General features: G+C 34.2%; 1 protein-coding gene across 5 annotated transcripts in view; it reads right to left on the reverse strand.

Annotated features, from left to right (window-relative positions):
- Positions 1-413: 413 nt before the first annotated feature.
- The window catches only part of PHIP (pleckstrin homology domain interacting protein), an 84,420-nt gene continuing 58,156 nt past the window's right edge, over positions 414-26,677 (reverse strand). The window contains exons 25-40 of one of the 5 annotated variants that reach the window (XM_032216871.1): positions 26,159-26,266; positions 24,327-24,451; positions 22,226-22,308; positions 20,541-20,652; positions 20,285-20,346; positions 18,056-18,211; positions 17,471-17,591; positions 15,801-15,926; positions 14,131-14,203; positions 12,346-12,396; positions 10,268-10,417; positions 9,856-10,008; positions 8,385-8,548; positions 7,092-7,363; positions 6,298-6,459; positions 414-5,816 (exon numbers count right to left, since the gene is read on the reverse strand). In XM_032216871.1, coding sequence (XP_032072762.1) covers positions 5,167-5,816; positions 6,298-6,459; positions 7,092-7,363; positions 8,385-8,548; positions 9,856-10,008; positions 10,268-10,417; positions 12,346-12,396; positions 14,131-14,203; positions 15,801-15,926; positions 17,471-17,591; positions 18,056-18,211; positions 20,285-20,346; positions 20,541-20,652; positions 22,226-22,308; positions 24,327-24,451; positions 26,159-26,266 — 2,568 coding nt within the window. In that variant the 3' untranslated portion in view covers positions 414-5,166. Of the gene's footprint in view, positions 5,817-6,297; positions 6,460-7,091; positions 7,364-8,384; positions 8,549-9,855; positions 10,009-10,267; positions 10,418-12,345; positions 12,397-14,130; positions 14,204-15,800; positions 15,927-17,470; positions 17,592-18,055; positions 18,212-20,284; positions 20,347-20,540; positions 20,671-22,225; positions 22,309-24,326; positions 24,452-26,158; positions 26,267-26,677 lie in introns of those variants that run through there. The other 4 variants (XM_032216870.1, XM_032216869.1, XM_032216872.1 and 1 more) reach the window with 4 other exon arrangements.

The following is a 26,677-nucleotide window of genomic DNA, read 5'->3' on the forward strand; positions in this document are numbered from 1 at the left end:
TAGTATAATTAAGATTTCTAGGGAAATTAACCTTGAAAAAAAACCTAAAGATATTATAAAACATATTTGGGATTTACATATTGTACAAACAAGTACAGCTTTAAACATGTCAGTTTTAAAAACTAAATGTTCCAAGACAATTTCCATATATTGTCCTATTGTATATATTTCACATTTTAAGTGACAAACTTTTTACTTAAAAATAAAGTCATGTTAACTGATTTATTCAAATTTATTTTTCAGATTTTTTGCAGTGATGGTCCAAAAATGTAACAAATGTGTGACAACTTGTTTTTTTAGATGTATGTCTGATACAAATGTTAAATGCCATCTGTGCAAGTGTACAAACTCTGTGCAATATTTCATAAGTAATTTCTACAGCAAGCACTTTGTCAACAATTTATTTTCTATCACAGCAGTTTCTTGATGTGTTTAACTGATTTAAAAATTGTATTTTCTAAAAACTCAGTATTCCATTATCTATGCAAAATAAGTCATTGCTTAATTTTATTTTGTTAACAGAAGTATTTCCTAAACTTATACATTTAGAACAGACTTGGGCTTGGTTTTTGTAATTCCACAAATAATGCCATTAGTGCAGTGTCTCTCAACCTTGACACTTGAAGTCTGGCTGAGGAATTCTGGAAGTCCACAGGACTTCAAGCTGTCAAGGTTGGAAACCTGCATTAGTGTCTTCACTCCACCCTATTCCTTTTAGATTCTTAAAAATCTATATTGAGTTGAATCCTATCATATCCCTCCAGAAATGTAGACTCTTCTGCTAGTGGGAACTGTTCTGAAACATACATAACAGGCAAATTCAATATCTTAGTTGCCTTTGCACAACATAAACCACTAATAAACCAACATCAGCACTTTCAAAAGTTTACAATAACATTAGATTTTATCTTTCAACCTTTCTGAAATTAAAGTTCTCTCTTCAAGAGCTCTGAGCTGAAAAAAATATTTAAAAAATGTTTTTCTATAGCCAATTGTAACTTAAATACAAATTGTGTAAAGATAACACCTTAAAAATGCAATACCAGTGATTTATATTAGAAATGATATTCAGACTTGGCCATCATATACGAAATGTACATCTTTTTTCAAAATATAAACATATGTACATTATTTACAGTAGAAACTGAGCAGCCCTTTTATCAGATGAATCCTTAGGTCCAATTATATGAAGTGCAAGATTAACAGACATATGAAATGTAGAATAAAAGCCCGATCCAGTCGGTTTCCTGTTACATCTATGCAGGATTCCCACAACTGAACTGTTCACCTGAGGGGGTTTTGCAGATGCCGGGGAGGGGGTCAAAGCATAGTCATCTGTATGCCTCTCGACGCAGAGTGGAAATACAAAGTGGACTTGATTGTGCCCTAAACCTTCATTATATATAGTATATCAAGGGGAAAAGAGTTTATGTCAGAGCAGAGGTGACAATCTTTAGCTCCCTGGACCAACTCTCTTTACAGACAGCAAAATTCAAGACCCTTGGTAAGGGGACTTTGTAAATTTAGTTAAGACTATTAAAGCTTGTGTAACTGAAATCCTAAATTGGTACTTCAAGAACATTTGTATTATAGCATGTGACAGATTTTTGTGTGTACACAAAAGCTGATATGTAATACATATAGAATGTTTGATAAAGATACTTTAAAGTAATATACACTGATAAAATTGACAAAATGGTACAAATCATACTATCAATTGCTCTTAGGCGCAAATGTACCTTAGAGCAATCAATTCAATATAGGAAGACAATTCATTCCACACTTCATTATTTCTCACCAACAAAAATGAACATTGTTTGATATCTACTATTAGGCTGGTGATTATTATAACTGCTGGGAAACAAAACTCAAAGCCTGCTAGATTTTTTTATTAAATTTGGATTTTTTTTCAATTTTTAAAGTGAAAAACTGTTATTTTGATATGAATATGGAATGCTTTTCTATCAGACCACAGCATATTAATCATAGTTAACAATGAAATAATGGAGTAACTAGCATTTTGAAACTAATGGTCCATGCTGTATCAGAATCCTTTTTAAGCTATATTAAACATTTGCTTTTATTACTGTCAAGTTTGTAACATTATAATAATTTGTATGAATATCCATAAGCACCAAGAGATGATATGTACATAAATATTTATGCAAATGTGCCAAGAAATATATTTTCTAAAGATAGCATAATATAATCCATAATACATTTTATTATAGATCATCACAAATTACCGAACCATGAATTATTGCTTATCTAGGTTCTAAATGAAACTTGTTTTTGTTGATACAGCAAGAATCTTGTAAATCGGTATAACCAAATCAGTTAAAAAAACTGAAGTCAAGTCAAGCTTAATCTTATTTAGGGAAAGTAGCATAGCTACAGTGTTATAGACATTATTTTTTGAAGAAAATTCCCAAATAATATTAGAAAAAAGATAAAGTCAGTAGGGCCTCTTAGTACTACAATAAATTCTTCAGGAATAGGAAAGCATTACAAATAAGATTTTTGTCATTTGTAAAAAATTTACTTTTCAGGTCCTGTAATAATAATGTATATTATTCTTTGTCCCAAAATTATACCAACGTAAACATGCCAAGTGAGACATGATAAATGCAGTAGGGTTTCCTATAATTTCCTATTTGGTTTGACCTTTCTATTATACGCCAGTGTGGATAATATCAGAAAATCAGGTAATTTAAACTTCCTATCTTCTGTGACAAAATCTTAAATGTATAAATTATACATCTAAAATGTATAATTTAATGTTTTTCACTGTAAGTTGTAAAATGAGTTTTCTTTGTACATAACTTGTCATGCCTTCATGGGTAATGCCTCCAATGTTACCAAGAATACACATTTTTTTAAAACAGGTAGAAAAGTCCATTCCCCTTAAAAATCAGTATTAAAATATGCTTGTGCGATTCTTTAAAATATTAAAGAAAATAAACATACAGAGACCTCTGCCAGTATAATATGAAGATTGCCCCAAACCTCACAATGTGGAACTATGAAGTGCTATGGAACCTTTTAACAATTCCATATGATGATGACAGTACTTTTTAGGAAAACAAGTTCTTACATGATGCACATTTCTAAATAATTCTTATAAAGATGGTTACGGTAGTTTAAAAGAAAGTGAAAAAAAAATACATTTTAAGTTCTATGGTTAAACTACAAATATACTTCAAAATTGAGTTGCCACATAATTGGCTGAGCTTCAAGATGAATATTAAATATATTTGCATTCCAAGCAAGCAACTTTCCTGCATCTGTGCCGAACTTTATTCTATTGAAATTTCCTTCGCACAGGTGACTGTGCGCTGTGGTGACTAAAACTACCTACAATTCTCCAACTGTGTGTAAGATCAAGTAGCTGATCAATACCACAATCTTTGGTAGTGCCAATAATCTATTTGGAATGAAACACTGAATTCGGTGAAAACATAGAAGCTTAAATTCAGATCCTTACTCTTCAAACTGTACTGTCAAAATTAAGCATACCAAGCATCTTTGGAACAGGCAACACACTGCTGTACATCTGCATTTTTAGATAATGTATTTCTAAATAAAATCAAACAAAATTAAATTGCCATCTTTGCACATGTCCCATTTCCTGCAAGAATGTCAAAGTAAAAGTGTGGTTACATTTTTGTACCATACAACTGTTTTACTCTGTATTTTAAATGGACTATGATTTTAAACAATAAGAATTGTATTAAGGTTTTAAAAGGGATAAAATAAGTAAATGTACCATAAACAAATAAATAACTGTTTTTTTCCATAGCAGTACATACAGCAATACATTCCCCTAAGTCATACAGTCATCATTTACAATAGACAACTTAAGGTTACTAAAGATGCACAAAATAATAGAATACAAGGCACAATCATAAAGTGGGATTTTCCTTTAGGATGGATATATTGACTGATGTCAGCTTGGTTAAGTATACTGTAAAAAGTGCAGAAAAACAATGTGCAATGAGAACACTGTATAAAATATGATTGCATAAAAATTGATTTGGCCTTTTTTATCTTTAATAATGGAAAACAACCAATCTTCCCCTTAAAGTTTGATATTTAAAAATTTTTAATATTCTAAAGTAATCTAAAATTATACCGGGGTAATTTTATGTTTATGTGCTCATGTATATAGTCAATACATACATACACGTCAACTTCCATTGAAAATAATTTTTGTCAGTTTAACACAATTCATAGAAGCAATCGATCTGATTATAACATAAACATCAGAGTCTCACACTTTTCCAGCAGCTTAACTGAACCCTTTAATCAAATTATATTTTATTTCAATATCTGTCAAAAGAGCCTACCAGTGCATTAATTGCTCTTATTACAATGTACCAGTAGAGGTAATATTCCAGAATAATGTATACTTTGAACAGGGAGTGATAAATATAATTGAAAATATCATGTTGCACTCATACTAAAAGTTTTTCTCTATTCTGGTTCTGTCTTTGGCACAATAAACAGATATATATGATTGGTACAAGAATGAAGGTCTGAAAAATTAGACGTATTAGTCAAACTTTTTCCAATGTGGATATATATATATATTTATATATTTATCTCTATATCTATATATGTGATCTCTCTCTCTCTCTCTGGCAGAACTTAGATAAAATGATCTGCCCTGTGTTTGTATAAAACTGTGCCCAATCACTATTGAATTAGTGGTACCTAATTAGCAAATTTGGTAATTTTGTTTTGTTCTCAATGGCATTTAGTGCCATACTCTATCATCTTGCAAATACAATTTCTACAATCTATACAAATGCACTGTACTTTGCTCATTCAAAAATAGGAGTTCTGTTCTCAATCTTTACATTAAAAATTCTACTATTCAAATAGAGGTTTATGTACTGCTCAAAATTACAGTAACATTTCTGGAAATCAAGAATTTCATTTATACCAACTGAACATACTGAATTGAAATGCATAACCTATTTAGAGAACAATAAATAGCAATTGTTTAAAATACATACTTCTTTCAAGAAATTTTCAGTTTGTTTTTGCTATATTTTATCATACTAGAACATATTCTCATCCGTAAATAGCAGCAGAAAGCAGATACCCCTAGGTCTATGAATTCCTCAACTGTACCTATTTATTAGCATTTTTTAAATGCCAAAATTACCAACCAATCAGATTAGCTTTTGCTTTTTCAGTCAACTTTCGGACTCTGCCTCTACTAGATGTTCCAAAAGTCAAAGAAGTGTCCTCAAACAACAGCTGTCTTTGTTCTTCTTCTGAATCATCTTCATTGTAAAAGGCTGTCCTCCTACCTTGGTTTCTAGTTCTCATATGTGGTTCAGAATCTTTAAATTCCTCAGTCTCTTCTTCAACAGGCTCATCTATCTTTTTCCTCCTGCTTCTTGTCTGAATCTTAGGATCGGGAGTAAAAGTAAGTTCAAATTCCGGCTGATCTTCCTGTAGTTTTCTTTTAGGCTTTCTCCCACCACGCCCTTTTCTTTGTAACAAGTCTTCCTTCACATTATTTTCAGAGACAGAATTGCATGCAGTAGAAACAGAGGCTTCTTCTATTGTCAAACCTTTCGTAGTCTGGTTTCTGTGCTCCTCTGAAAGTTTCTGTTCAGCAAGTAACAGGGTTTTTGGTTTTCTCCCTCTTTTCTTGTGCACTACCACTTCACATGTATTATTGGTCTCAATCTTGGGTTTCCGCCCAGGGCCCCTCTTAAATACAGGTTTTGAAGATTGCTCGCCATGTCCATTTACTTGGATGCTTCCAAAGGTCAAAGCCATTGCATTATTCTTGCAATCTGCTATAACAACAAAATAATGTTACTCACAGCAGCCATTTTTAACAGCACAGACAACTTTCAAAGCCTTAATTAAATTTACAGGTTAAAATGTAGAATTGGCGTGATCAACCTACTGAATCTATTGATCTATTTTTCACCATCATATGCCATCACCTAATTACAGCAAATGCAGCCCCTTGAGAGATTTGAGGATTGTGAAAGACCTGTATCTAACAGAAAGGAAAAGAGGGAGGATATTCATAGAGGTAGATAACTGGTTCCTTGAAGTGGAATTGCACCAGGATACAAAAGGCAGTATGACCCCGGGTGGCCTTTAATATTAATGATCATATATGTCCTTCTAGATCATCTGTAAATGTCTAGGAGAAGAAAGCACCATTTTGTAATGTTTCTCCTTTCTGGTTGTTTCTGTTGTTACTATATTTTTAATAGATATTACAAATAAACAATGATCAAACCAATGAAATTCAAACAAACTTACCTTGTGGATTGACCATAGCTGATTTTGGTTTACGTTTAATTTGTTTATCTTTTTCTAAATTTTCTCTTGCAGTATTATTCCTAGTGTTATGGATATAATTGGTTTGATTAGGGACTGGCAAAACATTCTGGTTCTTGGAATGTTTGGTAGAATTTTCTAGTACTATTAGACAAAAAAAGAGGGTAAGTTTTCATTAGAATCTAATACATATCTGCTCACTAATAAAGTAATATTTTAATATGGAATACATATAAAGTACATACAAAGTAAGATGCTGTTCTTTCTCATCCTCTTTTCATAAGTTTTATTAAAACTTTACTATTTACACAATTACATTTTTATATTACTGTATTGTTGTAGAATGCAGTATTTGGATCCAAAATAAGCAAAGGTGCTTCAAATCCAGCATTCTTGCTGAACCTGTCCTGAGCTCATACAGTATATGCAGGTTCAGGAAATTATTTGAGTTCAGGAGATATTAGAGGCAGGATCAGGTTGTTAGTGCTTCCTTAAAGCTCAGGAAAATACCCCCTTTAAGAAACTACAATGGGTTCATGGTAAGGGTGCCCATTAGGAAATAATTAGTAATAACAGCAACAATAGAAGGTCTAGTGTAGGCAAACAAATGTCCCAACCAAAACCATTTTAAAGGTTCCTGATAAACTTCTCTAAGAAAGTTACCATCTCCAAAAACAATCATCCCTTGTAAGTGAACATCATGAATACAACCATACGCTACACATTCTGATTCTATAATAGAAATCTTGATAAAATTATTTTATCAATTAGTTCACCTGTTTTTCCTGGTGTAGCAGCACTGTTAGGTTTCAAAGTTACAGGCTTTGCACCTGAAGAAGTAGAAGGTTGTTCATTGGTAGTTGTTTCAGTTACCGCTCTAGTACTTCTTGTTCGGACCAAACTTGCAGAGTCAACTACTTTCCCATTCATCTGAGCTGCTATGTTTCTCAATAAAGTAGGACGTGCAGGCACAGAAGACGAAGAAGAAGGTGTAGGAGTGAGCTCAGCTTTCAGCTGCGGCTTTATTAATCTTCGTTTCCTATCCGGACTAAAAATAGATGACAAGTCCAATAACTGATGCTATTTTACAGAGCAAAATAAAAACAATATTTATCTATTTATTTATTTATATTAATAATATGCTTTGATCATAAACCAATTTAATCCATGGGAAATTCCAGTGGAGATTTAATTCAGATGTGGTCCACTTTAGAACTTAGAATAATTTTCTCCTTATGTTCTCCCTAGAGTTCAAAATGCTCTCAACTACACAATATCTGGCTTAGAATTATGTTTGTCCCTCACCCTCACCCTAAAAAAACCTATCCTAATTGATTAGTTGGAAGATATTGAAAGACAGCTAACAGCAATTAGAAAGAATCATCTCCACTATCGTTCCCTGTCTCTAGACTGCTCCATCTGAGAAGGGTTCCCAGGAATGTAATTCACAAACTTAAGATGTTAAACTTTCCATTATAAGGCTTTTTATCCTTCCAATGCTGCCGAGATTGAACGTATTTTTTATCACTTGGGACAATTTCAGAACAATTCCATCTTCTCACTGAACTCTGCCACTCAAATATCTTAAAATATATTTACATCGGTGTCTGTATTTTGAGCTTTGGCGAGTCAATGGTCAGAAATGCTAGTTATGATATGAAAGTCTAGTAATTAAGGCATCAGGCTAGAAGTTCTAGTCCCACCTTAGGCATGAAAGCCAGCTGGGTGACTTTGGTCCAGTCACACTCTCTCGGCCCAACTCACCTCACAGGGTTGTTGTGGGGAAAACAGGAGGAAGGAGGTGTATTAGGTGTGTTCATAATATCTTTATATTAGTTTTATAAGTTATTCATAAAAGGATAAAAAAAATCATAGCTAAGGGTGAGGATTCCCTTCTACCCTTCAAAATCTCTACTATTATAGTGGTACCTAAATAAATAGAAAGGGGACTTGACCTGAATCAAGGAAATAAATTGGCATCACACTTTTGAAACATTATATAGGGCTTATAGAAAGTAGCATTAAAATACTGATACAACTCAGATACAATTGAAGGAACTGTATCCTACCTTGATGCAGCACTACTTGAAAGAGAACTGCTTCTACTTCTTTTACTCCTTTTCTTTTGAATTGTACTTCTTTTATGAAAGCGTAAGGCAGATTTGTAGTCAGATAAAATTGAACTAATGTGCTCCTCAAAGAAAGCAGACAGGCGTAGGCTCATACTATAAATCTATTTAAAAAATTAAACAAGAAATGATGACATAAATCTTGAATGGATGCATACAATTTTAATTACTGCCTATAAAATTCACAGTGTGTTTGTGTGTGTATACACACACACATACATATTCTCCAGAGTTCAAGAGATCCCTGTTATCTCTCTCCTGCTCCAAACTTCCATGAACATAGCAAAACAGGCTGATGTTGTTAATATCATGTGACATCCTCAATAGACCATTACAAACATATTTACTATACAATTCAATTCAATACATGGTGTCAGAATGTTTTCAGTGATGAAAATGTGGGAGAGAAATTTCATAAATAAAAAACATACTGAGTGTTGACCTATTTTCTAATTTAACTGGTTATATTTGTCAATGCCACGTTAAACTCTAACACAGTAATATAAATTTAAAATTTACAGTATTCCAGTAAATAGAATAATTCTGTGTAAATGAATTAATATAAAATGATTCATGTAGCTATAATAATTATTTATGTGCAATATGTTTCAAGGTTAAAACATTCTCACCCTTATCAGTCCTACTAAAACCACAAGAAAGTGTTCAAACTTCATTCTGACAGTGCCAGAAGCAGCCAAGAATGACCACTCTACCCTATTTTACAGTTGCAGTAACTCATTTGAGTTTGGATAATTTTTAATAGTTAACTTTTGTTAGGTCCTTAACATTTGTCAGGCCGTTAACATTTCAGTGTGAAACATTTCAGGAAATATTTCAGACTGATCTTGGGTCAACCCAACCACAGTATCTTGGGCAATAAAAATGCTTTTGGCTCTAGAGTTCTTTAATATTTTTTATCATTTGGCCCATATGATGTTTCATGTGATATCATTTTGAGCAGTCACATAACTGTTTTTACTGTATTATGCATTAAGCAGCTGACCCAAACTAATCCGATTTTAATTTTTTATGATGTCTAATTCAGAAGTAACTTCATACTTATTAATTACTCCAATTTAAATGAATTCAACATTGAAGATAAAGATAATGAAGTAATGTAGTTTCAGAAAATAAGTGTATATAAACAGAAAGCTTCTATCTCTGAAAAGAATGTACAAACTCACAAAACAGGCTCAGAAACTTTCACTATCAAATTTAGGACTACCTGAGTAGAACCTTTTCCAGATTCTGGGAAGTTAAAAACTAAATCTTTACAAGAAGGAAAACATTTCCATTTTAATTATTAGAGATGCTTCTTGGATGAAAAGTTGCTTTTCTCTGATTCTATTAATATTATCTCTTGGTTTTTCACAATATTAATACATTTTAGATATAAACTGTGAAGCTATACCCTTGATCTTTTGCATGGTGTATAAACTTTGGAATTACTGAAGATCAGTCTGACATCTTTACATAGCTCCGTTGGCGATTCATAGTTTCCTGCTTCTAAGGTTTCTCGCACTGTTGCAAAATCCATTGGTGTATCAATAATGTCTCGGTAATCCTTTTAAAAAGCACAAATGTCAATAATTAATATCAAAAAATAAGATAGTAAGAATAGTGCAAAACACTGTTATTTAAAATCTTTGTAAAGATCACAAAATCTTTAATCAAACCTTGGAAGTCCAAGAGCAAAATCCACATGTAATATACTTGACAATTCTTAAAATTTAAATATTTGTTGATTGTTTTAAAAATAGGATATTCTTCTACTTCAATTTTTAAGAGGAATGTTTCAGTATAATGCTTTTTTCAATACTCACTGGATACTCAATAAGATCCACTGGTTGGCGAAAAGGTTCAGAATCTTCACACTGAAAAATCAGATTTAACAATTCCTGACACTGCCTCTTCCATGCCTGAATATCATATGACTGAGCTCTGTTACGCAGCCTTCTCTTTGGCTGATGATCCTGTAATGGCAATTTCAAACAGCTTTGTATTACTATTTTTTATTACACATTCCCTTGCTGAGATTCTAATTTATAATTATCCAAGTTATCATATAACAATTAGTTTTATAATTACTAAACACATAAATATGAGATATGAAAAGGCACAGATGTGGAGTAGGAAGGCATGTCATACAGACTCAAGCTATTAGCTGACTCAACCAATTAAATCAAGAGATTTGATTTAGGCTAAAATTAACTCAGCTTTATTTGTAGTTTTACTAAGCCGCTCCATATGATGTGACAGTTAATGGCTCCTTCTGAATTATATAGATTCTTTGGGGATACCATAAAAATATGCCTTTGAGTTCCAGATATTTAGTGTGTGAAAAATCTTTAATACATATTTTTTCTTTAAAGAGAAGGCCTCACCACCTCCTTTGTAGCAGTTCGAAGGATTAAAATCTTGGTTGGTGGAACACTTGATTGAGACATCTTGGTCATTACTACAAAGTACTTTTAAGTAGCTCCATATCAGATGTGGGCAGAGAGCAGAAAGTATTTATTAAATTTATATGACCTGTCTCATTCTGAAAAGTAACTCTGGCCAGCTGTTCTAAGTAATATGCTTTTAAACATGTTATTAAAGGATTAAATGAAAGCATTCAGGGGATAATTATTAAATCCACAGGAGACACAACACTGCAGGGACCAAATTAACACCCTACAATAGAGAGATAACTTTTTTTTTTAAAAAAAACAGCTTGCATATTGGGCTAAAATAGGAAGAAAAGTCTTGCATTTGGGGAGAAAGGAAACCAAAGGCAAAATATAGAAACAGACAAGTAGTACATGTGAAAAAGATCTACATGCTCTGGTAGTTGAACATGAACCAAAAATATGAACCAAACGATTTGCTATGGAAAATGCTATTTTGGATTGTATTAAAGAAGCATGGGGTCCAGATTACAAACTGTCCTAAAGTTCTGCATAAAAGAGACATCAATACACCTGAGCAAGTTTATGGGGAAACTAGAAACCAAATCCTAGGAAGGATGATTAAATGAATAAAGTTCAGTTTAAAGAAGACAGAGAGATGCATGTTATTTTCTGTTGCCCCAGAGAGTAGAATCAGAACTAATGGATTGAAACTAGGAAAATATATTGACTGAAAAACCCAAAGGTATTTTTTTTCAAGAGGCAAATTGACTTTTCGGTGTTTTTTTTTTAAGTTGCCTCTTGAAAAAGCACCTTTGGGACAACCATGACCTGGATGACTGAGAATCTCCATAGACACTTGACTGTAAGAGTTACAAACCAGTGGAATAATTTGTGTTCCTGGGCATCTTTGAAGAAAAATATCAAAAGCAAGGCTGCAACCGCAGAAAACAAGAATCATTTGGATTTCTAAAAATATCTTAAATGCTAGGATAATATAATTTGAAAGCCTATTAAAATAATTCTTCTACACAACCTATAGCAAGTGTAATTAAGACAGAGTTACGTTTGGTCTCTGTTTATTGGGCACCTGACACTGGTTCACACTTCTATTCTTCCCTTGATTCATGAATCTTGTTCTGTAATAACTGTTTACAGCCGTCCCTTAACAGTTATACTGCCTGTTCTATGTTCCCAAACTCTGTTTCACCAGGCAGAAGCTGGATAGCCATCTATTACAATGCCTTTGTGGAAGTCACACTGAGAAAGGATTAACTTCTGAGGTTACTTCTAATACTATTATCTTCTGTGTTCTTGGTACATAAAACTAGTCAAACGCTTGAGATATGAAACGGGTGGGTTATTCATGGTATGCGAGCCCTACCATGTCAAATTTTATTTTATTTATTAAGTTTTTAATGCCAATCTCCCCTACAAGGTGACTTGGGGCAGCTTACAAGACATAAATGGACATCATCAAATCGGAAATACAGATTTAGAACAAAGGTTACCTTCCTCTTTCTAGTGGAAGTTCCTGGCATGTCAGCATCTTTCTCTTCTTCCTTTGGGCAACAAAATATCCATTATATGATGTAGAAAACATCAGCATTTGAAAAATATTTCACTTTGACACATATAAGGTATAGGGTTTCCTGCCTGAGAAGGGGGTTGGACTAGAATGCCTGCAAGATCCCTTCTAACTCTGTTATTCTAAAACAAGGGAATGCCTTCCGAAAGTTTCTCCATGTGGATTCCGGAAACTAGTTTATGGCTAAAAATAACATGAATCTTTGGTACTAATCTAATTTTCTTTACACCACCATAAAGAATAATAAAGCAATAATTCATCTGCAATGATTGACTATGTGAAAATAACATTGTGAATATGCAGGATCATAATAAACATTCAGGTTTCTTAACTCTGGGATTCTATAGAGCCAATTTTTTAAAAATACATGGCAAATTAAAGCCATTTCTGAGTTTACAGTTTCTATGTTTTTTAAAAACTATTTTAAAAATATGTATAAATATGTATTATTTTAAAATTTGAAATTCTTATAAATGCCTGTACTGACTCGTGTGTGTGTGTGTGTGTGTGTGTGTGCACGCGCGTGTGTGTGTCTCTGTGCATGTAATTTGTTTCAAAGTGATGTGGCCTTTGTGAACATTTATACTCTGCAGGTGGAAATGGTGGAATTACAGATCATCTATTTTTTTATTTTACTCTATTCTTATCTCAAAGATAAGATTCTAAGAAATAAAATCAGTTTGCTGATAGAACCCCTAAGGCTCACATACTTGGGGATGTAATACAGATTTTCCCGACTTACCACTTTTTTACTACCTTGTGCAGCAACACTAGTTGCAATAGCTCTGAAAACCATAACTTTGCAACCAAGACACACATTTATAACCTTTGGAACTTTTGTCATATGTTCACCACTGCAGTCAACTAATGCACAATACCCTGTGCCTGACCCATTTTTTTCTTTTCTTCCTATCTTGCATAAATTGTTTAGACAAGTGATCTCCTCCTGAGCTGCTTTTCTCCCCAGCACTTCTCTCAGAGGTGCTAAGTGCAAGTTAACAAGCTCAGCTCTGTAACCTTAATTAGCCACCTCACAGCTACTGCTTGTAAGATTTTAATCATATCACAGCTTTAGCTTTTGTTTGTCTAGTAAAGGTGTGTGTGTGTGTGTGTGTGTGTGTGTGTGTGTGAGAGAGAGAGAGAGAGAGAGAGAGAGAGAGAGAGAGAGAGAGAGGGAGAGAGAGAGAGAGCGCTAGGCAGACAATTTCCTTTCTATATGTATCTTTCATTGTGGCCTATAATCCCTTCCTCTTCGATTAATGTAAATACAAACATTAATTTCCTCCTTATTAATTTTCCAACCCTGGGGTGAGCTTTCCACTCAGCAAGGTAACAGAAGGAAAACTGAAATAAAATCCTTAGCACAGTTGTGGTCATGGGATCTTCTGTCCCAGTTGTAGTCCCTAAACTACCTGTAATCAGATTTGGCACAGCCATACATGTGAATAAGGACTGGACTTAAACTATTAACAGGTATTTATAAATGACAAATAACTGGCATTCTTATCTAAAGTTGTCTTCCCAATACAGATTTTATATTGCATTAAATGTTTGTAGTATAGATTGTTGTATGAGGTATTGTATTTTATTTCTATTGCCAATATTAATTTTAGGTTGCAGTATTGGCTGAAAAGCAGAATAGATTATACAATATTTAAACAAAAACCCCACTTTCTTTAAGAATGTATTGCATGTTGAATTAACTTACCTCTTCTGAATCAGACAAGACTTTTTTCTTCATGGTATTGTAAAGTGGGATTATATCATAACAGGCCTGATCCCTGTTTAAAACAAATACTAGGCATTAATGAACTTATCTGCATCCACTACTTTATATTTTTGTATTCCAGTATACTACAGTTTTTAAAAAATCTATATGTTTCAATAACTGATACATAACTGCTCCAAGTTAATATACTTGCCACAGGGCAGTGTTTGAGTTTTGAACACGATCACCAAAAGACTCAGCCAAAGGAAAGAAATCAAGTCTTCTTGTTTTTTAAAATGTAACCAAGATGTAAGTATTAAGAATTATTACAAATAAGGCACAAAACAGTCATTCCAAGAGATATGATGCAATAATGAATGAAAAAAGACAGTAACAACCAAGTTCTGGCCAAACATGGAAAGTTCCAGTAGCAAGAAACTCTTAATATTGCCAAAGATTCTAGAGTAATCAGGAATAATCTTCAAAAGTATTTGCTTAGCAAATGTGAATAGTAGCAATATTTGTCTCTGACAAACACTAAAAAAAACTAGTCTTTTTTAACAAAAACAAAAACCTGCATGCATTTTAAGAGTAGAGGTCCTATGGAAATATAAACGTTTATCCCTGGATTTAAGAATGAATGGTGGGAAAAAAGCATTTGATTCACATGAAAAATTTTCAAGGAAAAAAACAACATTAGTATATCCTTATGTCCCAAAGTACACTGATCATAATATGCATTACTCAGAGTTGAAGGCTTTGAGGCCTTCAGAAGAAGAGATAAGGGACACAGTTACTCCATCTGAAATTGACCTGCTATTAGCAACTTTTATTTAACCATAAATATTGAAAGCAACTGCAATGCTGAAAGTAAAAGATGAACCAATTCCATTCAGTTGTGGAAAATGTGTGATATTCACTAATTCAAGATGCTCAATAAATGCTTCATTAGGCAGCATCTTCATCCTTTACCAGAGGTGATATATTAAACAAAAGTGCAAAGAGCAATAATCGTATCTGGGAGGAATACAGAGATAGTTTCAGAAAGTTGTACTTTAAGAGAATTAACAGTAATGTAGATACTGTGTGTCTTGATGAGTTAAAGCCCTGTGCTACACCAAAATCTGAATCTGCTGAGCCCAAGAAATTCAATGAACCTATAACATCAAGAAGGCAAAACATACTATTATAGCAATTCACACTAGATTTCTTAGTCTAAAGATGTAATGTAGTCTGTATCCATTCACTGGTGGTAATGGGAGTGGAATAATCTGTATAATAGTCTTTATTGATTCTGTACAAGATCAAATAATTATTTGATTCTACTACTATTAAAGAATTGGGGAGTTTCTGAATAAATAACATCTTATTTTTTTCTCTTTCCTCTAATATTGAAGGAAAGGGGACATTTCTTGAAGCTCTAACTGACTGTGAGAGACAAATCTGGAATAAAGAAGACTTTGATTAAGGCCTGTGTGAATTATCTCAGTTTACCTGTCTGCATGTTGAAAGTGCTAGTATACCCAAGGTATTCATCAGCACAGTTAGTGCATTCTCTCCTTTGTAAACATAAATATTATAAACTAGAAATATGTAAAATATACACCTCCCACAAAAATTAAAAATGTTAAATTAAATTAAAATTTGTTCTTTAAACTTTATTAACTTACTTCATGAAGTGCAACAAAAGATCTGTGACAAATTTGGCAGACTTGACAATAGGACTTCCTGGTTCATTGAATGTCCGTGTATTATATTCTATATACCTAACTTCCCACATAAGGGAAGAAAGCCGCCTTTGAAATTAAACAAAAAACAGTATTACTATACACTTAAAATTCTACATTGTTGGAACTTTAAAAAAAAAACAATTTTAGCGACTCATGATACAAATGTTTAATATGTTATTTTGTGTCCCTTTAATTACTAAAAACTTAGAATATAGCTACAGATTTATTTATATATTTCAAAAACTAGGAAATCTAAGTAAAATGTAGCTATATGTTTTGACTTAAGTGTTTTATATATTGTTCTTATTCCCTGAGATATACATCATCATTCATAGTTCCCAAAACATAAAAAGAATAAAATTTGAAAATAAAGTTTGCAAGAAAAATGTGTACTGGAAATACTATAAAGCTAATATCTGGCAAACTGAGAAAATTTCTCAGCACTCCTTACTAGCACTGGTAATGTTACCTAGTTAAGGTAATGAAATGTCTGCAAGAAAACAACCAAGCTCAGAGAGCATCAAGGACCCCTCATTTCAATCCGGAGCTACAAATGTTCTCCTTTATTGGTGAGAGCACTGCCTATCTGATGTGACAGAACTAAAAGTGTTCTCCTAATAGCCAGAAGAATAAAATATATGTGCAAATATGAACAGCTTCAAGTGTTCTTGAATACTATTTGTTAAAATTCACAAAGTGATTTAAAGGTAGCACTTCAAAAGGGACTTTTGAGATTGTGCAAAGCTGATATAAGAGTTTTCTGAAAATACTGTTAATGAAGTCTCTTAGGTAAATGACATTAGGTTGCTAAATAAAGTTAGAGAACAGAGCTTTTTCACTTAATCATTTTTGTATCAACAGACTTTACAATTTAAAAGCATTGTTTACCATTTAGTAAAACATTATTTACTAAACCTTAACACAAAAACCAGTTTCAGGATAATAAACTGGCAATATAAGTTGGTCTACTTATGACATTTGGGAGGGAAACCAAATTAAAAGCAGATATAAAAATTAAGGTCTTTACCAATTTTGGAAATTCATTAATGAGGAAATGCAACAGGCTTCCATAAGAATGAAATTCTAAAGCTTTAACACAGGGGTGAAAATCTTGCATCGTCATGGCTTGTGACTTTTTCCCCCTTTGAGGAGCTGTGGTGGGTGTGGCCAGCACGTGACACATCCGTCCCGCAGGCCGTGAGTTTGACAATCCTGCTTTAACAGTGTCATTGAAAAAGCCTTCTTCCTATCACCTTTTAAGCAGTTTCAAAACATTGCTTTTAGGATCAATGGATCCTAGCAAAATCACATGGGAAAAAAATTAAACACAAGGTCAAGAATACCCCTACGTGATATTGTGGCAAATATTATAGTTATAAATCTATGCTGTGAACCAGGGGTGTCAAACACATGGCTGGTGGGCCAGATACGGCCTGCACAGGCCATGTCCACCCCAGCTCCACAAGGGCAAAAATAATCCTGAAGCATCACTATACGGCCTGCGATGAGATGGGTTTGACACCTCTGCTGTAGACCAATAATAAATGTTTTAATGCATAAAAAACAAGTGGCATAAATAAAGCTTGAATAAAATGAACTTTAGAACAAACCTGTAAAATCTATTTTCCAATCTCTGCTTAATTGTACTGAGATCAGTGGGGTATGCAACAACAGTGCAGTACATTGGATACGCCTGGAAATCCACTGGTGCCACAAAAGCAGAAGCAATATCTACAATAAAATGTTCTTAGATTTCAGAAAAACAACACTTTGACAAATAAATAAACAAATGATTGTATGTGAAAGCAACAGGAGAATTAAACACAGCCAGATTTGGATTTTATAACTATCTGATATAAGAAAAACAGTCACTTGCCCAGAGGTGGCAGTATTTAGCCAACCTTGGTAATCCACAAAGTTTAGCAGAGTTGGTTGTGTTAGCATTGGATGGGACAAACTTCCAGGGATGAAGGTTAAATTGGGAGATAGTACAGATTTTGGAAAAAGGAATTGCAAACCATTTCTTTCTAATGCCAAAAAAACCTTTATGGATATCTTCATCTAAGTTAGCAGGAGTTAAATTTGATTTGAAAGTGTCTGTACTGAAATATTCATTTAGAGATATGGGGGGGGGGGATGTTTGTTTGTTTGGTGTGTTTGTGTGTGTATTGCTTCTGCCATACTAAAATTATTACCTAAAGTCATCAGTTGATTTATTCCTGAAATTATTCTTTCACATTCATCATCACGAGTTCTGGAACCCCATTCTCCATCCAGAGGTTTGTATATTAAAGATCTGCTTTCAGTATTAGTTAAAGGAACACTATTTCCAAGTTCCTCTGGAAACACAGCTGTAATAAAGCATGAGATGTAATAGTAACTATTAATGCAAAAGTAAACAATAAAAAAATGCAATGTTGTTAATACTGAGCACAGTATTATCTCAATAATAGCAATGTGATAGAAATACTACAAATGCATTCAGCATATAAGTCTGTATTATCCAACCTCTGCCAGTAACATACAATTTAATCAAAACTTTTCATGTTAAAATAAAGGTGGGAGATGACTCTTTAAGAAGGAACTGTTAACACAGTCCATGTATTAAATTGCATTTATTTATTAAATTTACATGACTGCCATCTCGCTGTCCAAGGCAAATTTGAGCAGCTTACAATATAGTAAAAATGGAGATATGAAAACAATTAAAATTGCATGCTTTTCCAGTCAAAATTACAATAAACTGTATTGTTGATATTCCACATCTATGCCATGAAAAATGGTGTTCCTATTAAAAGGAACCTCATACACTGGAAAAGGTTTTTTTTAGGATATATGTAGCCTTGAAGTTAGAAACTGTCCCAACCTGCATTAAAACTAAACTATGCTTTTTTAACTTAAGCAACAACAAAGTTAAAATGATGTAAATCATGATAATCAAATACACTTTTATGTGTATGTGCGCGCGCGCAAGGTATTGCAAGATGAAACATATCCGAACAAATTATCTCAATATGAAACACATATACTGTTAAACATTATTGCCAAAAACTTTCTGATGATAAATACTGAGGACTTTGGATAAAGAGGTTAAAAACCTAGATCCTCCTAGCATAAGAAAGAGGATCTCTACCCTGTCAAGTCAATGGTCTTCCAGATTTTGTCTGTTCTCTGCAGGATCTGATCTGCTTTACCCAAATTCAAAACTTACTTTCCCATGGCTGAAGTAGAGATTGCCCAGTGTGTGGTTCCTGACAATGAACCACACCTGACTGCTTCTGGCTGAGCAGGTTTTGTATGTTTCTCTCTACTTGAAAATGTACTTACTATGAGAAATCTACAGAAGCTTCCTTCTTATTTCTCAATCAAGAATCCTGATGGGCGGGCCTCTAGTTGAAACACTACAGAAAAGGTATACTCTAGGCAAAGCCTGAAGGAACTAACAAGTTAACTAGTGGGGAAAATTTTGGCAGCAACCCTTCCCCACTTGTGTAGAAAGTACACGCAAATCCAATTACTGCCCAGAGAAAATGGGAAGCAATGGCTCCCTGTGTCCTCCCCAGAGAAATGAATATCAAAGTTTGAAATTTAAATAACATGTGAAGTTGTTATCCTACTCCTATGGCCCCACGGGAGTTGGATTTGATCCTTAGGCCAAATTCAGTTTATCATTTCTGACTAAAAGAAATCCCTTAATAGCCTGAAGGATAACAATAGCAGACAAAAAAAGACATAGTTTGGAAAGGTAATAGCAAAATTTCCCAACTTTAAATAATGTAAAGTATTGTTTAGAACTTATAATGAATCACTGTTTCTTTCTAACAGTTCCCACACTTCTACACATGAGATACTGAATTATGGATTATTTCTGTAAAAATGTAGGAATTGTTTTAATTAGAAATCTATCATTGAACAAGTTTCTATGTTTCATTTGCAATTTTTACCAAGGTAGATAGCTAATTTCCCTCATGATTTTGTAACTGAATAGGCTACACCGATAGCAGTATAATAATTCTTTATCATTTTCCAGCAACTAAATTGGGGACGCTAATCAGATGATGTTATAAAGATAAAAACAATACAGGACCAGAATTTTTGGCTTAACCAATAAGCCCAGCATATCTATGTGTAGGTTTTCACACCTTTTAGGTAATTTACGAATCATACTAATCTAAACATACAAAACAGGAGTTTAAACCTACTGCTTCTAAAGAGTTCACAATACTTTGGCCCAATGAACCTCAACAGTCCTGAAAACCAGACATATTAAACAAAATACAATTACTGAACTTTCCTACAATCATTTCACTAACCAAAACTAGTTCTCTTCTTTTAAAGAAAAATCACCTTTCCAAATTATCACATTTGCACACATTAAGTTCTATATCCTCTTTCTGTACATCTAGGAGAAAGTAGGCACATACCATTGTTTGGTATAGGCTCCATATCCCATGGGCTCATTTTCTCAGTATCTCCATTGTCCCAACTTCAAGGGAAAAAAGATAAAAAAGCATTTTGGACAATATCTAAATATTTATCTAGATATTTATTGAGAATACATTTTCCCAATTTAAAAGTAGATATCAAGTATTGCAATTACATTCATTATTTTACAATTAAATGCACTTGAATTTAAAAAATCTGAGAAATTAAATATTACTATATTGGCAACATACTAACCAGACATTGTAGCACTGAAACAAGCTGTCAGGATAATCAGGCTGAAGAGGTTCTTGACTTTCTATTGTTCCAAACCACCATGCATCATCAATTACTGATCTAAATCGATCACCTGGACAGGCATACCAAACTATACAATTAACCATCTTTATATGCATTACTATTTTTAATATAGGTTTGACAACAATTGCATGAATAGGAAGATACAGAATGCCGGCAATCTTTCAAGCAAAGATTCATACAATTAAAAACTCAAATGCACTATAAAGGTAAATCGAGTTGGCCCAGAAACATTATTTCAAAAAACAAGGACAATTTTCTAAGCACAGGAATCTCTGGGACTGAGAGTGATTATGCCTATGCCATGACACCAATCTGCAACATGAATTATACACTAAAGGCTAATTATAGACTAAATACATTTTCTATGTATGTGGCTTTTACCAGGTGCCTATAAATAGAAGATAAGATACTATAAGGTCTCTTTTCATTTGAGAGGAAAAAAATCCATACTTCTTTTTCATACTTTAAAATGAAAAGGAATAGAATAGCTTTACCTCTAAGTAAAAGAGGTAAAACAGATTTTAAAAAACTGACAATAATTTGGGGTATAATTTTAGCAGCAACAAGACAGATGAGCAGCACCACTGGACAAGTCATACTTAATTATTTTGCCATTATACAGCTTTATTTTACAACCATTCAAGCATCTGATACAAATTTTCCCACTGATATTTTGTGCTTATACAGAAAGATAATAATATAGGTCTACTAGTCTGAATTCTGTACACAATTTAAAAAACTATTTTAATTCTGTGTAATATTTTCAAGCCTGGGTACTTCTACTTTTGATTTATTAACTTGGGTTTTCAAAAAGAATTTAAATATCCAAAGTCCTTTATTTTTCTTTGATCCAACAAGGTTAGCATTTTATTTGTTAAAATGTTGTTTATGAAATATAAAGAAAGATAAAACCAATTCAAATTTTAAAAAGTTGTAAAACTAAATTGAACACTGAGAACTATTCATGAAGAAACCACATCAGATTTTTTCCCCAGAAGAACAACAGAAATGGGGCCAACCTCATAGGGTTGATGTTCCAAAGGGTGGGGGCCACAGCAAAAAAGATCCTTCCAGATGGAACTCCTTAGTAGATAGGATATCATCCTGCTCAACCTGATGGAATGGGTAGATGTAATAGGGAAGGGGCAGTTCCTCAAATAACCTATTCTTGTGTTGTGACCGGGTTTAAAGATCAAAACCTTATGGGATTAATTTTTAAAAAGCAGGTTTTTTAACTGGCTGGCTGATATTTCAGTATGAAAGAAATAAGGAAAAAGAAGAAAGCTAAGAGGAGTCTCCAATGACAGTGAAATCTGAATTCTATAAATTTTGTGTCTGAAAATATTACACATTCATACTACTTATTCCAGATACATATGGCAACAGCCTGCTATTTCTAATCTAGGATCTACAACTGGAATCAAAAATATTATTCACTTGGGAATATAATGAAAATTCTTATGGCAAGCATTTCTTAAAATAGCAAAGATTTTTAATCTTATTTTCTAAACTCATAACACATGGAAGTCTGTGAGGTTCCAAAGGGTGTTTATCATACGTTCTATTGAAGTCACGGGGAATTTTGATCATGAAATCATTGAAAAGTATTCTAGAGAACCTACCTATATTCCATCTTCTGTGCTTTGCATCATCAAACTGCTGTCGTAAGACGAGGAAATCTATCACATCTGGCATATCATGATACCTAGATATAATCAAAATGAAATAGTATGAAAAATGTATTACCTATCATAACAAATACTTTGGAGAACTCATCCATTCAAAGACATATAAAGAAATAGTGGAGCAATCTCAACTAATTTTTATTAGAGACTAAAGCATATATTTGATAGTAACGTTCAATGAAAAAGCAGCTAAATTTGTTGTTTTCTTGGGGGTGGGGGATAAAAGGAAATACCATAGCTAACTTTTTACCATCTAATTTCCTATCCAAAATTTGGCTAGCAGCCAGTTTTTTTTCCAACAATAATTCCTTATTTATAGATATAAATTTTAGAATAAGAATAATGGCTTTTTCGTCCTATTATCCTTTCCCTGATCAGTCACAAACCTGAGTTCTCAAGCCAGCTATTATTCTAATTCTATCCTCAGTTATACATTTTCAGCATAAACATGGTCCAATATTAGGGAAAAATTCTGTAGGTAAAATCTTATGTTGTACAAGTAGATATGTCTAGTCATGCAAGAATGGAAAATTCTGTCATTTCAAAGATTTTTCATCCCCCAAAGCAGGACTATTGAGTGCTGCAGGAAGAACAGAAATCTATCCTGCTGAGAGTTCCCTCTGTATTGGGAAAAAGGCATAATAATTACAATCAAATAAAGCTACTTAAAGCACATTTTAGACATTTGCTTTAATAAACAATGCTCTCAAATACATTTCTATTATCAAACAGTAATTGCCTGTATCCAATTCTGTCTATGCTAAACTGAGGGCTGGGCAATATTTTTAGGTGCTGTCTGCTGCTCGCCAAAATGATCCAATCCTGATCCCTTAAAGATTTCAGTAATCTCACCTGAGATTATACAGACTTCAGCATTTTAAATAAAAAATAAAAATATTGTTTATTAAATGTGGGGGTATCTGGAACCATTTAGGACAGGGGTGTCAAACTCAAGGGCCGCGGGCCGAATCCTACTCGCAATGAGGTCAGATCCGGCCAAAGCGGCCATCCTGGAAATTGTAAGGGGCCAGCCCACATTGCTTCCGCCTAGCTCATCCCATACCAGCAGGCGCTTCTTACTCAGCCACTTTCCCTCTTTCTTCTCAATGCTCTTCCTCCTCCTTAAGACAAAAGCTGCACTTTTCATCTGTCCATTGCAGCGCAGCGCCCAGTATTGACTTTGACAGTGGCAGGGCTTGGGAGGATGGTCTTTTATGCAGGGCTTGGGGGGATGGCCCTTTAATGGCACAGTGAAAGTGGAAGGCAATCCCCCCCCCACTAGACACATCAGACAGGTGGGGATGGGGTGGGAAACCAAGCGATGCCAAAAGCAGCTAAAGGCACACTAGCTGTAGCTGTCCTGCCCCCCTGCCTTGCCTCATCTCATCCCATGGGGCAAGCCTCCCACCCTCTGCCCCATCCACTGCAGACCCCTGGATTCCCTTCCCAACCCCACCCAGCTCTCACAGGATGTGGCCAGCTTGACGAGCGACGTCAAGCTGGCCACATCCCCAGGCCACGCCCAGTCATCCCCACCCATCCCTGCCACCACCCCACCGGAGGACAACCACAATGCTGATCCGTCCTCCATGAAATCGAGTTTGACATCCCTGATTTAGGAGTATTTTGGACACCATGCTATTAACTTAAATAGGTAATAAAATGTTTACCCCATTTAACTATCATAGCAAGATCAGATTCTCTTCCCAATCTGTTTCCCAAATCTATCTTGGGGACTTGAAATGCATTGGAGGATGGGGGGGACGAAGCATAGGAATGGAAACTGTGTAATTAGATATTCTTAAATCTCCAAATCTACACCCCAAAATTACTATTTAAGCTCATTAAGTGAGATTAATTTTAGATACACATTTTATTCTGAATATGCATAAAATATGTTTCAAAGGTGATATGTGGGAGAGGGGGTGAAAGAGAAAGACAAAGGTGTTTCAAAGGTGATATGTGGGAGAGGGGGTGAAAGAGAAAGACAGAGAGACACATAAGCAAAATTGTATATATGATCATAGATTTTTCTTACTTCATTGTAAATGATCCTCCGGTCAATTTACCCGTATCAGGGTCAAGAAAAGCAAGTTTAAGGCAGCAAAGTGTAGGCAACCCAACTTCGTATTTTATTCCAACTATTTTCATCAACTCTTGTTCCTTAAACAAAAATAAAAATATTGATAGTAATTTACCATGATTTTCAGGTGGAAAAAAAAAGAAGGGGAGAGAAAAAGAAGAAATTCATCTAACTTACACTTCTGAATCAAACAGAAAAAACTAAACAATTAATAGAGCAAGAGCACCTGGTGAACACTATGTTCTATCCTCCCTTACAAGGAGGCTGCTGATCATTGTGTATGATATCATCACTATAACTTTGCTTGAAACCTAATCAGACATAAAAAGGTACTTAAATATAATAAATATAAATTGAAGCATCCTTTTCATATTATAGCTATTTTTTTTAAAAAAAAATCCTTCACTATGCAACGGTCACTCCATGACCCAAAATCAGCTCTTTTTTACAAAGTTAAAAGTTTTATTACACATAAATCCAGGTAAATAGGAAAGGGTTCTCTTCTAGATAACAGCACGAATTGTCTCTCTTCCCCGCTAATATTCTCATCCACCAAGCAGAAATTGTAGCCTTTGGGGATTTTAGAAACCAGCCAGTTAATATGTTGCCACCCCCCACAAAACAACCCCAACTGTAAATACATCTGTAACAGATGTTGCTGACTGTTTGCAATGCTTCGGTAATATATAGCATGCCAAATTATATTAGCAGTGTGACTGAAATTCATTTTCGATCTGTCTATCTGGCAGCCCTGAAGAGTATAATCAAATAGAACACTAATCTTTTTCTAACATTCTTATTAATTAGTACTTGCATAAGACAAAATATATAAGAAACAAATAGTCTCTATACAGTTTCTAAAGTAACAGTTTTCAAAAATGTTCCTAAAATAATCTGTATTCTCTATTTCTGCAATTTGGCAGACTGCTTGTTGCCATCATTTAATGAGGATCATGCGGGACATTAAGTGAGGACCTCCTTTGACCATAATGCCTAACTTCCTGCTGGCTTCCCCATTGACTTTGTGTGTGGGAAGCCAGCAGGGAAGGTTGCAAATTGTAATCACAATGATCACAGAAAAGTTAAGTACAAAGTTGTTGTAACTGCCACTTGTTCAGTGCTATTGCAAGAGTGGCCATTTAAAGTGGTCAGTAAATGAGGACGACTTGTAATTTTTCTACATCTGTAATAGGTCTATTATCTTACTGTTTTGACTTTTTAAACATGATAAAATAATTACCATTACATGCAGCGGAATGTATGTGAAAGTATACGTATAGCTAGATTTAAATGCTGAAACTATATAGGTCAGGGGTGTCAAACTCAAGGCCCGGGGGCCAGATCCGGCCCACAGGGTGCTTAGATGTGGCCCGCATGGCTGCCCTGGAACAGCGAAGGACTGGCCTGTAGCGCCTCTGCCAGCGAAAATGGAGCTTGGGAGGGCCACAGGCAGCCCTCCAGAGTTCCTTTTTTGCTGGCAGATGGTTGCAGGAGGCCGCCTAGGCCAAAAACGGAGTGGGAGCCCATTTTCACTGGCAGAGTGCTAGGGTCACCACAGGCGCCAACATGAGGTGGGGGGGGGGGGGCTTGGCTACACCCCTCAGCCCCCACCTAAGGTCAAACACAACCCTGATGCAGCCTTCAATGAAATTGAGCTTGACACCCCTGATGTGGGGTATCCATCTGTTAAATATTAGTTCAGTAGAATTTATTCCCAACTAAGAACCTATAAGATCTGAACTTTATATATACAAAGAATGTAAAAAGGAAAGAGCAAGGACACATACCCGTAACTCCATCTTATGCCATGGCTGTTTTTTAGGATTAATGCTGTATATTTTGTTTTTCTTTGCCATTAGAACATAAGCTTCATGACCTTGCCGAAAATAGTAAACCTTCAGAAGTTAAATATCACAATTAATGCATGAAATACCTATAAATCTAAAAGAACTCTAACTGGAAGTATTCACCAAAACCAGTTATTTTTCAATCTTTCAATTAAAAGTAGTAACCTGTTGCCAAGTAACTTTTAGAATGTTATAATCCTCCATAGCATTTTATGAGAATATATTTTAAGATTTGAAGCTTTGTTTAGTTTATAGTAGCATATTTATGGCACATTTTCATTAATAATATAACATAAAGCAGTTACTATAAATTAACCAAGATTCAATTGTCTGAAAATTTTATACTTACATGGTTTTTACAATGCATTCTGTTTATTAGCATACAAAACATCAGAAATAAAATTATCCTAATGTGTGTGACCACTGATTGATCAGAAGGATTGATTGAGAAGAGCACGT

This window comes from Thamnophis elegans, chromosome 4, assembly GCF_009769535.1.
Source record: "Thamnophis elegans isolate rThaEle1 chromosome 4, rThaEle1.pri, whole genome shotgun sequence".
NCBI lineage: Eukaryota > Metazoa > Chordata > Lepidosauria > Squamata > Colubridae > Thamnophis > Thamnophis elegans.